The sequence below is a fragment of the Chelon labrosus genome (genome assembly GCF_963514085.1).
Source record: "Chelon labrosus genome assembly, chromosome: 5".
In the NCBI taxonomy this organism is placed as follows: Eukaryota; Metazoa; Chordata; class Actinopteri; order Mugiliformes; family Mugilidae; genus Chelon; species Chelon labrosus.
In genome coordinates this window covers 7,115,766-7,131,094 of record NC_140341.1, presented here as the reverse complement: position 1 = coordinate 7,131,094, position 15,329 = coordinate 7,115,766, and the positions used below count along the sequence as shown (strand labels likewise).

Here is a 15,329-nt window from a genome sequence, read left to right as displayed (position 1 = left end):
TCAAACGACTCACCTCCAGTCCGATGCTCCTCTATCTGAGCTCTAGCTATTTCTCAGAGTTGTTTCTGATATTGTTAGTCATCTCTCAAGTTTCTTTCCGTCTCTTTTTAATTTATTTCGGAGAAGATGAAGCCTGCTTTTACCTCTATCTGTAAGATGATGACAGCGATGCTCTTGGTCCTAACCATAAATACATCTGTATGTTCTTAAAGGTTTTTGACATATTACTTTTAAGAGTCAAGAAAAGGCAATGTCAGTATATGTTTTATGACTTAAACTCGCTGACATGCCACAGAGCAAGACATAGTTTAGTTATTTACAGAGAAAATTCTACATTATTAACTTGTTAAATTACCGTTTCATTCTTCTGCTCTGTTCGCTCTGTCATACCCCACGGGTGTGACGCCCATGTCTGTCAATACTTTGCTTAGTTTACCTCCTCCCCCGTTGATCAAGTGATTTACAGACATTTCCCACTAGACTTCCTGCCACCGCTGTAACACCCCGCCCCCTGTGTAGTCACTTAGCCTACTGACGTATCAGTTCACCATATTGTTACAACGACTTACTTCTCGTCTGATGCTCCTCTTCCTGAGCTCTATCTGTTTTTCAGAGTTGTTTCTGATATTGTTGGTCATCTCTCAAGTTTCTTTCTCTCATTTTTATTTCGGAGAAGATGGCGCCGGCTACTACCACTATCTCTAAGGTGTTTATCGCGATTCTCTTGGCCATGACAATAAATATGTCTCGAGCTAACGCAGGTATGTTTCAAAGTCAAGAAAAAGCAATGTCAGTATATGTTTTACCACTTAAAACGCACCTGGACGGCTGTAAACATGTAATTTATTTGATGAAGGACGGTTAATCAACATTGTTGAAAGGGCTAGGCCGTGTGTATTGAATGTAAAGTCAAAACCGAAACCTTGCGAGGCTAGTCCGTATTTATAACTTCATACAGATTCAAACTCGAAACCTTCTTACTGTGAGGCACCAGTACTAACCACCACTCTACTGTGCCCCTCTGGATGTGCGAGATGAAAAATGTAATAGTGGGGAAAAATAGATGATCTTCTTCTGTATATGAGCATATAACTTGTGGCCTCTTACGTCATTGGTTTTTACAAATATGATCAAATGGCTGAAATAAGGGAAACTGTCAGGTGGGATATCTGAAGACAAAGTTAGTGACGAAGGAGGAGAGGAATCAACAGAAGAGACAAATGCAACAGATCAGGGAGAAGAAGAGGAACTGATGACAGGGTTGTGTTTGCTCCACAGTCTTTTAAAGTTGCTGCAGTTTTTCTTTCACGCGGCTAAAAATATTCCAACATTTCCTCCAACTTCTGCTTTCTGCCTCTGATCCTGAGCCTGTCCTCCAACCTCTTTGCTCTAAAAAGTGGAACTTTGTTGTATTTATATTTTTGTTATATGTTCTGGTCATTTGATCATGATTAAACATGCTGCCTTTAATAGGGCTATAAAAAAGCTTGTTGTGATGTATTACTACTTATACTAATTTACACTAATACATTGAGTACTAAGCAATGCAACACTAAAAACACTAATTTTATGTTTTTCTAGGGAAGTTTAATTTGTAAATAAAAAAGCACTTATCTATGCATATATGACATATTTTCATCTGCTTCCATCGAATGTACTCATTCCTGATCCTATCAGTTGGTTGTAATGTTTTATGGCTGAACTGTATATTTAACAGCAGAGTAACTGTAATACTGTATTTTATCTGTAACAATGACTATTTTAAAAATAAATAAGTTCTTGTATTTTATTTTGCAGACATCTACAAGAAAGTGGGAGATAAAGTTGTCCTTAGTCCAGGCTCTGTGGCTAATACCATCACCGACATAACATGGAAACATGAAAAGGACACTGTCATGGACTGGTATGGACACAAACTTAAAATCTACGAGGAGTTCAAAGGTACAGTCTGTCTTAAATTCTGAAAGATGAATATTATAATCAACTAAATGCATTGAATTGAACTCCTAAAGTATACTTAAAATTAAAGAATATTTTGTTTGTTTGGTCAATTTTCAGAGATTTCTACATCTTAAAAACATTATACTGCTCAGATCATCCCAGAGAACTTGAATTCATCCAATTTATTACAAATGATCTCCTTAAAATTCAAGTCAGTAACATGACTATTGTCCTTTTAGGTCGCTGTACACTGAATAACATAACTGGAGAGCTGACCATCTCAGGCCTGACACTAAAGGACAGCGGCAGCTACACAGCAGAGGTCAACAACAAAGTCTTGGACACGACTAAGATTCAGGTTATCTGTAAGTGGAGTAAATTTAACTGAAGTTTGACTGAAATATTTATTAATTTATTCACCTGAACTCTAATGAAATGTTTGTTTGTTTCTATCAGCTGCCGTTCCTACACCCACTGTCTCAAAAAGCTGTGACGCTGAAAAGACCCACTGTGTTTTTACCTGTGAATGCACCGCTACAGACGCTGAACCAGTCACCTATACCTGGTGGTCAGGTGAAGAGATGAAGAGTAAAACCAAGGAGCTCAACATAACAACGGTTTGTGGCTGAATCTGTAACAGACGGGTTTATGTAATTCACACGTTCATGCACTCTGTGACTTTTTGTTGAGAGAATCTCTCAACTAACACACCAGACATCATCATCTGTAATCTAGATGTTAAGAATAAAGATTAAATACCATTTTAATTGATGAACTAATGTTGTTTTTCACTGGATTTCTAGGAGGAGAAGGAGCCTTCATTTGTCTGTAAGGTGGAAAACCCAGTCAGCTCTGAAAGCAGCAAACCAGTCAACAACCCTTTCATCATCTCCTCCTCCAACACTCGTGAGTTTACATCAACAAATATCTACATAGAGAAGTAAGGATCTGGTGAAATAGTAACTTTGGAAAAATATTTTTATTCTTTCTTATTTTTTTGTTTGTAGAGAATCTGTATTGGTTGTTCATACTGGTGGTCTTGATCCTAGTGGTTGTTGGTGTCATCTTCTACAAACACAAAATAGGTAAAGGTAAGAATTCACTAAAGATTATAATTTATGCTACAGAATTAAATATGCATCTGTGTATTATCATTATAAATGTACCTATTAACACTATTTACTTCTTTAAGTGGAGTATCTGATGTCCCATTCAAGTTTATGTTGAATGGGTACCTTTCTATTATTTGGTATCCCACAGGGTTCTGTTCTGGGTCCATTGTTGTTCCATTTATAAGTGCTACAGGTTATTGGATCATTGTACTGAACCACTACACATTTTTTTTTTTCTAGGTTTTGTTTTGAAGGGTTTTTGAAGACACACTGTGGAGTTCTGATGATGATTTCTTCTTTTTTTTGACAGGGAACAAAGTCATGAATCCTGACATCAAGGATGGTGAGGAGAAGTTATGATTATAGTCATTAGTATTCATTATTCCAGTTATCTATCTATTATCTATTCAATAATACATTCAAATAATTTAAAACAATAGAAAATCAGCAAATATTTGTATTTTTAAAGCTGGAACTTGAGGATAATTCATTTTTTTAATCTCACATTACAAGCTTTTGAAGACATACGTGTAAATATAGTTTGTAGATGCATCATGATGGTTCTTTTATTTTTTGACAGTGAACACACCAAGGACTCCTCTCTCTGATGCTGGCGGCGCTGGTAAAATGTTATTTAGATGTGAAATTGTTTAATGTAACAGACACATTGTGGTCGTGACGTTTCTTTTGATGCTTTTATCAGTCCAAGAATGTTCCAGTAAACAACAATGTCTTATATCCATCGACTGACAAGCTAAGAAGGTCGGATGCAAACTGTTAATTCTGAGTGCCTGTACATTGCTGCTGCAACACTGTGTTAGATAGATATCCTCATCCTCTGTCCACCAGAGGTCAGTGTTACACTTGGATATGATTTTCATCTCAGGAAAAGTGTAAAGATGGATGAACTGTAACATCACATGACAGTTTATTCATTTAATTCATTTTCAGTGTACTCTTGTCTTTTTGTATAAATATCATGCTGCTCACTTGTGCCTTAAATTGTAAATAAAGTTTCTGAATCTGAATCTGAATGGATGAGTTGTGATTCAATAACATCAGAGTGGGGAACAACGTGGATTTTTTTCTCCATTTGTTTGTTCTGTCACTGACAAAACTGACTAAATCACTGCTTTACAAACAGAGAGAACCTGTGTCTCATTTAGATTTAGTCATTTAGTAAGAGTTATATCAAAACATTTCAAGCTTCAAATGTCTTCTTTACCAGCTGGTGGTGTTTTGCAGATACTAGGTCATCAGAAACATTGGTGTTTTTTGTTTTATATATGTTCAGTATTGAAAATGTCTCACTTTGAACGAGAGAACCTGTCCAAAATCATCTTTGGTGTCTGAGATCAGAGAGACTGAGACTGTTACCACATTGTCAATGTTTTTATATTTAATCATGGGTGAGCAAATAAATAATTAGGCTATGGTAAAACTGGTTACTTGATTACTGCTCCTTCATTTTTTTTAATTCATTTTTAATTATATTTTTAGTTGTTATGAAGCAGTTCCCTCAACAGACACTAAAGCACTGTTAAGTGTTGAATTTCCCTCGGGATCAATAAAGTATCTATCTAAGTTACTCTGAACTGCATATTTCAATTTCAACGAGGCGAATGCTTAGTGTCCCCAGGCCACCAGGGGGCACTGTCACACAGTGAGGGACGCAGCGGGCCGCAGACAACCCAGAATGCATCACGTCAAGTCAGATCTGCATGCCCCGCCCACACGCAGTTACCGTTGCCTCGGGAGTCAGTTGCTGGGGTCACCAGTTTCGGTGAGAAAAAAAAAAAAAAAAGGTAAAATCCGCTATTCCGCTGAGTAATTAAACACTTCACCGCAAATTTCCAGGCGCATATAGCTTTGAAACTACTCCGGTGTCAGCTTACTTTTACTTGACTGTTAGTTTATGATGTTACATGTCCATGTCCTGTAAAGTCCAGACGACTGCGAGCTTCGGACATACCTAGCTAACTGGCTAACTACTGGTTAGCAGTTACACAGTTATCTCTCTTTAAAGTCCTTTAAAAAGTCTCAGCAGCGCTGTCAGCATCACACGAACCATTTCCAAAGAGTTTAAATAAAATGTAAACGTCCTTTAAAGCTTTTAGACATACTGCTGTTTTAACTTGTCAGCAAACCTATAGACCGTACACTGATAAACTAGCTGTTGCGAAATAGGAATCGTAAACATTATATCCATTGCCTTTAAACAGTAGAGTCTGAGCCTGAAAATAAAACATGCAGACACGCATTTTATGCCTCGGACACTTTTCAGACTGTGAAATCATTTTGACACTAGGACATTGACAGTGAGCAGCTGGTTTACTGACCTAGATATGACTCCCTGCCTTTCCATATACATGGATTTATTGGCAACGTCACAAGTGTTTGCGCGCGCAGACAGGGGGCAGAAAGACGTCTTTTCAGAGAATGTTGATAACGGAGGAGGACTGAATCTTTGCGTGTTTCGTTTAGTAGAAGTAGTAGTACAGTCAAAATCCCAAGGAGTTGTTGTGTGGTTGGCTGCGCTAAAAGAGCCAGTGATGAGTGCCAGGTGTTTCATATTCCTAGGGGGAATCACACTTTTGCAAAAAACCGGAGGAGGTTATGGCTTCAGGCCATAAAAAGGGCCGAGCTGAAATCCACAAACAGGACCCTGGCATATGATCTGGGGGAGTCCAGGTGCTGGAGGATGAGGTGGAGGGACAGGTTGACGGCGTCATCCACAGATCTGTTTGATCTGTAGGCGAACTGCAGGGGGTCCAGGAATGGGTCTGTTAAGTCCTTGAGGTGAGAAAGCACAAGGCGCTCAAAAGACTTCATCACAACCGATGTCAGGGCAACAGGGCGGTAGTCATGGAGTCCGGTAGTCCTTGGCTTTTTGGGGACTGGGATGATGGTGGAGGCCTTGAAGCAAGCTGGCACGTGACATGACTTCAGTGAGATGTTGAATATATCCGTGAACACTGAAGACAGCTGATCAGCACAGTGCTTCAAGGTGGATGGAGACACAGCGTCTGGTCCAGCAGCCTTGCGGGGGTTCTGCCTCGTAAATAGCCTCTTCATGTCCTTCTCCAGGATTGAGATGGAGGAGGGAGGCTCTGAGCCCACCGGCTGTGAGGGAGCCTTGGCCATTGTTGTTGTCGGGGAGGAGGGGGGCACTGGTGTGAGGGCCTGTGAGGTTTCACAGATACCAGTGCTGGTGGGAGAGGTGTCACCGTGGGGGGGGGGGGGGGGGGTGGTCGTGGTACTGTCCCATTGTCTTTCAAAGCGGCAGAAGTATTCATTCAGGTTGTTTGCCAGGCGTGAGTCGTTCACAGAGTGGGGGGGTTTGGGCTTGTAGTTGGTGATGTTCTCGAAGCCCCTCCAGACAGAGCTCGAGTCGTTGGCTGCAAGCTGGCTCTGCAGCTTTTCTGAGTACTGTCGTTTAGCTTCCCTCACTGCTTTGCTAAACTTGTACTTTGACTCTTTGAATTTCTCTCTGTCTCCACTCCTGCATGCCTTCTCCTTCTCCAACCTGAGGTGCCTGAGTTTGGCTGTGAACCAGGGTTTGTCATTGTTATAACTCACCCTGGTGCGTGTTGGAATACAGCAGTCCTCACAGAAGCTGATGTATGACGTCACTGCTTCTGTGTACTCATCCAAACTGTTTGTTGCCGCCTTGAAAGTGTCCCAGTCAGTACAGTCCAAACATGCCCTTAAGCGGTCCACAGCTTCACTGGTCCACATCTTAGATGTCCTCACAGCAGGTTTACAAAGCTCTGTATATTAGATATTTATCCTGATAACTTTGCTCCCATGATTGATCGACCTTTGCTTCAGGCTAGGAGAGTGATTGCATTGAGGTGGTAAAGTATGGATAGTCCTACACCTGGAATGTGGTTACGAGAAATGGCTTCATGCTTGACACTAGAGAAATTAATTTATGTTGCCAAAGTTAAACTGAATAAGTTCACAGAGATATGGGACACTTTTATACAGTTACTGGAAAGTGATCAGACTGAAATTGATGAGTAAATTTGATTGGTGGCTCTTGAGGAAACTAGCATGTCTCTTATAAATAAGCAGGACCACTATTGATTTTGTGTTTTATTTCATTTTCAATTATTTTTTTCCTTCTCTCAGTGTTTACATGTTTAAGGCTGGATTATGCTTCCGCGTAGTGATCACGCAATGGTCACGCAATGGCCACGCAGTTGCTTAGACGCAGTCGTGAGACCGTGATGGTTCTGCGTGGGGTTTACGTGTCGAAATGCACGCCACACCGGTAGAGGGCGCTATGATTTTTTGTGACCGACCGACCGAGACTCTTGTGACTATCTCACCTCGTTATTTACCTTCCGGCTTTTGTCGTAGTCACAGTGAACGATGGACACCGAGACAGAGAGACTGGCGTTGGAGCTCCAATTATTCAAGCAGAGGAAGAAATACTTCTTTTGCAAATTAGGGCACGACAAAGGAGACAATGATGTTTACGAGTGGAAGCTGGAAAAGCGGTCTCCAGCGGATGTAGTTAGCGGACCAATCACAGCCAATGCTGCTGCGTTGCTGCTGCGTTGCTGTTGCGTCGCCTCGACGCGCGTCGAGGATTTTTGGGAGGTGCACGTCTGGCCCTTGCGTAGGACGCACGGGGGTCCGCAAGGACGCAATAGGTCCGTAATAGGTCTGTACGCACGGACGCGCTGTGTCAACGCGGAAGCATAATTTGGGCTTTAAGGTTAGATTATGCTTCCGCGTAGTGATCACGCAATGGTCACGCAATGGCCACGCAGTTGCTCGGACGCAGTCGTGAGACCGTGATGGTTCTGCGTGGGGTTTACGTGTCGAAATGCACGCCACACCAGTAGAGGGCGCTATGGTTTTTTGTGACCGACCGACCGAGACTCTTGTGACTATCTCGCCTCGTTATTTACCTTCCGGCTTTTGCCGTAGTCACAGTGAACGATGGACACCGAGACAGAGAGACTGGCGTTGGAGCTCCAAATTATTCAAGCAGAGGAAGAAATACTTCTATTGCAAATTAGGGCACGACAAAGGAGACAATTATGTTTATGAGTGGAAACCGGAAAAGCGGTCTCCAGCGGATGTAGTTAGCGGACCAATCACAGCCAATGCCGCTGCGTTGCTGCTGCGTTGCTGCTGCGTTGCTGTTGCGTCGCATCTACGCGCGTCGAGGATTTTTGGGAGGTGCGCGTCTGGCCCTTGCGTAGGACGCACGGGGGTCCGCAAGGACGCAATAGGTCCGTATTAGGTCCGTACGCACGGACGCGCTGTGTCAACGCGGAAGCATAATTTCGGCTTTACTCTTGAGAGTTGGGGGAGGAGGGATGTTCACTATGTTACTGTCCATGTGACTATATGTTTTCTATGACAAAAACAATAAATATATTGTTAAAAAAAGGCTGAGGCATCGTGTTTATTACTTTAGACTATTGTGGCAGTGGATCATTTATCTTAGTTTTATTTAACTCGTCCATTGAAAACTCTTAAAAGTGACAACTTTGTAATTGGTACAAGCTTTAAAGGGACAATGTACATCACAATGTTTAATATAAAACAGATTAATTTTAATTTTCTGTATTACTGCAATATCACTGCAATTAAAATGGCCCCTTGCCAGAGAGCAGGAGGAGGATCCCCGCCCCGTGCCAGAGTTGTTTCATTTCTCAACTTTCTTTCCGTCTCTTTTTAATTTATTTCGGAGAAGATGGAGCCTGCTTTTATCAGTAAGGTGTTGACTGTGATTCTCTTCATCGTGACCATAAATACGTCTCGAACTAACGCAGGTATGTTCTTCAAAGTTTTTTGACCTATTACTTTTAAAAGTCAAGAAAATCAATGTCGGTATGTTTTACCACTGCGTTTGATAAAAGACGGTTTTTCAACTTTGCTCAAAGGCTGCAGATCTATACAATATAGTTTAATACAAGTCTATCTCCTTCTTGTTGGGAAAAGGTAGCCAGAAACAGCCCAAAACTTACTTAATTTGCTGGTAGCGCGATCTGAGCCACCTGTGACCTTAAGGTGCTGAGCTGCACAGAAAATCCCGTCGTATGGGTCATTATTGTAGTAGAACTATCAGTGCTAACCTCTGTGCAGCTCTGGGTGTACAAGATGGAAATGTAATTTAAAAAAAAAGGTTATCTTGTGAATGAGCTGATGACGGGGTTGTGTTTGCTCCACGGTCTTTTAAAGTTGCTGCAGTTTTTAATTAACGCGGCTAAATATATTCTAACATTTCCTCCAACTTATCTGCTTTCTGCCTCTGATCCTGAGCCTGTCCTCCATCCTCTTTGCTCTTAAAAGTGGAACTTTGTTGCATTTATATTTTGGTTATATGTGTGTTCTGGTCATTTGAGCATGATTAAAGATGATGTTTTTTTAAGGGGGTGCTTCAACCCGGTTGGGACATAGAAGGGTGTGCGTGGCCAAAAAAGTTTGGGAACTGCTGTATTTATTACTTACTAATTAGATTACTACTTATACTGTTATAATTTATACTAATAGAGTGAGTACTAAGCAGTGCAACACTAAAACACTGATTTTATGTTTTTCTTATGCATATATGACATATTTTTTAATTATACTTAATAATCACAATCTTCTTTTCCTTTCAACTGTTCCCTTCAGTGATCACCTCAGTCAATCATCTGCTTCCATCTCGTCCTGTCCTCTGTGTCCTTTTCTCTCACACCAACTACCTTCATGTCCTCCTTCACTTCATCCATCAACCTCCTCTTTGGTCTTCTTCTAGACCTCCTGCCTTGCAGCTCTAACCTCAGCATCCTTACACCAATATATTCACTATGTCTCCTCTGAACATGTCCAAACCATCTCAACCTGTCCTCTCTAACTTTATCTCCTAAACATGTCACATGAGCTGTCCCTCTAATGTACTCATTCCTGATCCTATCCATCCTGGTCACGCCCAGAGAAAACCTCAACGTCCTCAGCTCACATTGTCACAGATGCATGTAGTGTGTGCATCATTCTCTGGAGGGTCTGTGGATCAGAAACTATGAAGTTTCCAAACCAGACAGTGAAGCTGCTTGACAGGTTGCTCCCGATGGTGCCTCTGTAGAAGGTGGTCATGATGGGGATCTGCTACCGCTACTGACAATGACTATTTTAAAACTAAATATGTTCTTGTATTTTATTTTGTAGATGTCTACAAGGAAGTGGGAGATGAAGTTGTCCTTAGTCCAGGCTCTGTGGCTGGTCCCATCAGAAGCATGTCATGGAAACATGGATCAAACACTGTCATGAGGCAGTATAAAGGCAGGCTTACAATCTACCCGCAGTTCAAAGGTACAGTCCCTCAAGATTTAGCAGGTAATAGATAAGGGTTTTCTCTAAAGTGCTTTTTTTTTTTTTTACTTTGTTTTACATTTGCCCTTATATTGTGCAGATAAGAAAACAAAAATACCTGAACATATTGAAGTCACATTAAAAGTATGATTTCCTCAGATACATGGATGGATTTCAGTAATATAGATTTTTGCCCACATGGACTTACATTTTGAGAGATGATTATTATAATCAACTAAATGCATACTATATATATGTATGTATATATACTTAAAATTAAAGGACGTTTTTTGTTTGTTTGGTCAATTTTCAGAGATTTCTACATCTTAAAAACGTTAAACTGCTCAGATCATCCCAGAGAACTTGAATTCATTCAATTTATTACAAATGATCTTCTTAAAATTCAAGTTAGTAACATGACTATTGTCCTTTTAGGTCGCTGTACACTGAATAACACAACTGGAGAGCTGACCATCTCAGGCCTGACACTAAATGACAGCGGCAGCTACACAGCAGAGGTCAACAACAAAGTCTTGGACACGACTAAGATTCAGGTTATCTGTAAGTGGAGTAAATTTAACTGAAGTTTGACTGAAATATTTATTAATTTATTGACCTGAACTCTAATGAAATGTTTGTTTGTTTCTATCAGCTGCCGTTCCTACACCCACTGTCTCAAAAAGCTGTGACGCTGAAAACACCCACTGTGTTTTCACCTGTGAATGCACCACTACAGACGCTGAACCAGTCACCTATACCTGGTGGTCAGGTGAAGAGATGAAGAGTAAAACCAAGGAGCTCAACATAACAACGGTTTGTGGCTGAATCTGTAACAGACGGGTTTATGTAATTCACACGTTCATGCACTCTGTGACTTTTTGTTGAGAGAATCTCTCAACTAACACACCAAACATCATCATCTGTAATCTAGATGTTAAGAACAAAGATTAAATACCATTTTAATTGATGAACTAATGTTGTTTTCACTGGATTTCTAGGAGGAGAAGGAGCCTTCATTTGTCTGTAAGGTGGAAAACCCAGTCAGCTCAAAAAGCAGCAAACCAGTCGACAACCCTTTCATCATCTCCTCCTCCAACACTCGTGAGTTTACATCAACAAATATCTACATAGAGAAGTAAGGATCTGTGCATGCACATTTCGTCTATTAGATTATTACTTACTAATTAGATTACTATTTATACTGTTATACTCATTTATACTAATACAGTGAGTACTAAGCAGTGCAACACTAAAAACACTGATTTTATGTTTTTCTTATGCATATATGACATATTTTTTAATTCTACTTAATAATCACAATCTTCTTTTCCTTTCAACTGTTCCCTTCAGGGATCACCTCAGTCAATCATCTGCTTCCATCTCGTCCTGTCCTCTGTGTCCTTTTCTCTCACACCAACTACCTTCATGTCCTCCTTCATCCATCAACCTCCTCTTTGGTCTTCTTCTAGACCTCCTGCCTTGCAGCTCTAACCTCAGCATCCTTACACCAATATATTCACTATGTCTCCTCTGAACATGTCCAAACCATCTCAACCTGTCCTCTCTAACTTTATCTCCTAAACATGTCACATGAGCTGTCCCTCTAATGTACTCATTCCTGATCCTATCCATCCTGGTGACGCCCAGAGAAAACCTCAACGTCCTCAGCTCACATTGTCACAGATGCATGTAGTGTGTGCATCATTCTCTGGAGGGTCTGTGGATCAGAAACTATGAAGTTTCCAAACCAGACAGTGAAGCTGCTTGACAGGTTGCTCCCGATGGTGCCTCTGTAGAAGGTGGTCATGATGGGGATCTGCTACCGCTACTGACAATGACTATTTTAAAACTAAATATGTTCTTGTATTTTATTTTGTAGATGTCTACAAGGAAGTGGGAGATGAAGTTGTCCTTAGTCCAGGCTCTGTGGCTGGTCCCATCAGAAGCATGTCATGGAAACATGGATCAAACACTGTCATGAGGCAGTATAAAGGCAGGCTTACAATCTACCCGCAGTTCAAAGGTACAGTCCCTCAAGATTTAGCAGGTAATAGATAAGGGTTTTCTCTAAAGTGCTTTTTTTTTTTTTTACTTTGTTTTACATTTGCCCTTATATTGTGCAGATAAGAAAACAAAAATACCTGAACATATTGAAGTCACATTAAAAGTATGATTTCCTCAGATACATGGATGGATTTCAGTAATATAGATTTTTGCCCACATGGACTTACATTTTGAGAGATGATTATTATAATCAACTAAATGCATACTATATATATGTATGTATATATACTTAAAATTAAAGGACGTTTTTTGTTTGTTTGGTCAATTTTCAGAGATTTCTACATCTTAAAAACGTTAAACTGCTCAGATCATCCCAGAGAACTTGAATTCATTCAATTTATTACAAATGATCTTCTTAAAATTCAAGTTAGTAACATGACTATTGTCCTTTTAGGTCGCTGTACACTGAATAACACAACTGGAGAGCTGACCATCTCAGGCCTGACACTAAATGACAGCGGCAGCTACACAGCAGAGGTCAACAACAAAGTCTTGGACACGACTAAGATTCAGGTTATCTGTAAGTGGAGTAAATTTAACTGAAGTTTGACTGAAATATTTATTAATTTATTGACCTGAACTCTAATGAAATGTTTGTTTGTTTCTATCAGCTGCCGTTCCTACACCCACTGTCTCAAAAAGCTGTGACGCTGAAAACACCCACTGTGTTTTCACCTGTGAATGCACCACTACAGACGCTGAACCAGTCACCTATACCTGGTGGTCAGGTGAAGAGATGAAGAGTAAAACCAAGGAGCTCAACATAACAACGGTTTGTGGCTGAATCTGTAACAGACGGGTTTATGTAATTCACACGTTCATGCACTCTGTGACTTTTTGTTGAGACAATCTCTCAACTGACACACCAAACATCATCATCTGTAATCTAGATGTTAAGAACAAAGATTAAATACCATTTTAATTGATGAACTAATGTTGTTTTTCACTGGATTTCTAGGAGGAGAAGGAGCCTTCATTTGTCTGTAAGGTGGAAAACCCAGTCAGCTCTGAAAGCAGCAAACCAGTCAACAACCCTTTCATCATCTCCTCCTCCAACACTCAACAAATATCTACATAGAGAAGTAAGGATCTGGTGAAATAGTAACTTTGGAATACTATTTTTATTCTTTCTTGATTTTTAAACTCTTAAAGAGAAACCATATTGGCTGTTCATACCGGCGGTCTTGATCCTAGTGGTTGTTAGTGTCATTTTCTACTGCTACAAATAAGAAAAAGGTAAGAATTCACGAAAGATCATATTTTAATTTTTGTATCTATTAACACTATTTACTTCATTAAGTGCAGTATTTGATATGGGTTAACTAACAGGAAGAATTTTATGTAAATATCCTGTGTCATAGTGGAGCTGCAGCTTCTGAATCAGTTGATGAGTTAATCACTGAATGGAGCCCAAACATATAAGCAGATCTTTTACTATCATTAGTTAACCAGCACATACTGTATATATGTACAAAGCTGGAACCTGTTTATGTTGAATGAGTACTTTTTTGTCTGTGCCTTGGACACAGAGTTTCTATCATTCGGTGTCCCACAGGGTTCTGTTCTGGGTCCATTGTTGTTCTATTTATATGTTCTTCAGATTATTGGACCATTATACTGAACCAGGACACAATACATTTGAAAGAGAAAATATGTATTTAATGATCAATAACTGTATCTCCATGGCTGCAAGTAATGATTATAGTCATTAGTATTCATTATTCCAATTATCCATCTATTATCTATTACCACTTATCCTCAAGAGGGGTCACAGGGGGGTGGAGTCTATCCCAGCTGTCATTGCCAACCATTATAGTGAACCAGGAGTAAAGTCAGCCTGTAAAAGAGCTCAGTCGTACATTCAAATCATTATAACAGGAAATCAGCAAATATTTGTATTTTTAAAGCTGGAACTAGAGGACGATTCATTTTTTTCATTTCACATTACAAAGTTTATGAAGACATATGTGTAAATATATTTTGGAGATGCATCATGACTGTTCTTTTATTTTTTGACAGTGAACACACCAGACCAGACCTCTATAGGAAATCTTTCCTGAGCCATCATTCTGTTCAACATCGGACTGATGCAACACTGAAACGTCCCGGTTTGGGATTCATGAAGTGTATATCTATCTATTTATCTATGTATCTATCAACTCTCATCAAAATATATTCTAATATTATATAATCCATCATGGTCAAATAATCATTCCATAGCCTGAAGGTGTTTTGTGTCATGTGTCATTCTAGCTAATTTTTAACTTTACCACACATATCTGTTAAGCTGTTACACTGTCCATGTTGACACTCTTGTCTTTTTGTATAAATATCATGCTGCTCACTTGTGCCTTAAATTGTTCCCCAGAGACTAATAAAGTTTTTTAAATGTGAATCTGAATGGATGAGTTGTGATTCAATAACATCAGAGTGGGGAACAACGTGGATTTTTTTTCTCCATTTGTTTGTTCTGTCTCTGACAAAACTGATTAAATCACTGCTTTACAAACAGAGAGAACCTGTGTCTCATTTAGATTTAGTCATTTAGTAAGAGTTATATCAAAACATTTCAAGCTTCAAATGTCTTCTATACCAGCTGGTGGTGTTTTGCAGATACTAGGTCATCAGAAACATTGGTGTTTTTTTCTTTTATATATGTTTAGTATTGAAAATGTCTCGCTTTGAACCTTTGACAGGAATCCAGCGTTGGAGGATCAGGCCTGTGAATGAATCTATAGAGGTGGACAATGTAAAGATGTCTCTATCCACAGGTAGATCCAGTGTGTTATTACATCATATGGTCTATCACAGGACTAACACAGAGAGACAGACAACCATTCACACTCACACCTACAGCCAATTTAGTATCAATGATCCTAACCAGCATGTCTTTGG

The 15,329-nt window shown here is 39.9% G+C and overlaps 2 protein-coding genes across 7 annotated transcripts; both read left to right on the top strand.

Moving 5' to 3' along the window:
- Positions 1-551: 551 nt before the first annotated feature.
- On the top strand, positions 552-4,453 carry LOC311487730 (T-lymphocyte activation antigen CD80-like). 6 transcript variants are annotated; one of them, XM_084544092.1, is made up of 7 exons: positions 552-761; positions 1,798-1,941; positions 2,181-2,558; positions 2,745-2,847; positions 2,949-3,026; positions 3,364-3,396; positions 3,634-4,453. In XM_084544092.1, exons 3-7 carry the CDS (start codon positions 2,523-2,525, stop codon positions 3,705-3,707), a joined length of 324 nt encoding a protein of 107 aa, XP_084400218.1. In that variant the 5' UTR covers positions 552-761; positions 1,798-1,941; positions 2,181-2,522; the 3' UTR covers positions 3,708-4,453. The 6 variants fall into 4 exon arrangements, 3 of the variants coding, with proteins under 3 accessions (XP_084400218.1, XP_084400217.1, XP_084400216.1); XR_014699053.1 differs by having other exon boundaries at positions 2,949-3,032; XR_014699054.1 differs by lacking the exons at positions 2,949-3,026; positions 3,364-3,396; positions 3,634-4,453 and having other exon boundaries at positions 2,745-2,879.
- A 2,143-nt stretch (positions 4,454-6,596) lies between these two features.
- On the top strand, positions 6,597-14,864 carry LOC311488552 (cell adhesion molecule CEACAM5-like). The gene is made up of 10 exons (XM_084545324.1): positions 6,597-8,848; positions 10,227-10,370; positions 10,806-10,931; positions 11,023-11,183; positions 11,369-11,471; positions 12,250-12,393; positions 12,829-12,954; positions 13,046-13,206; positions 13,393-13,516; positions 14,454-14,864. Exons 1-9 carry the CDS (start codon positions 8,770-8,772, stop codon positions 13,510-13,512), a joined length of 1,164 nt encoding a protein of 387 aa, XP_084401450.1. The 5' UTR covers positions 6,597-8,769; the 3' UTR covers positions 13,513-13,516; positions 14,454-14,864.
- The last annotated feature ends 465 nt before the right edge of the window (positions 14,865-15,329 follow it).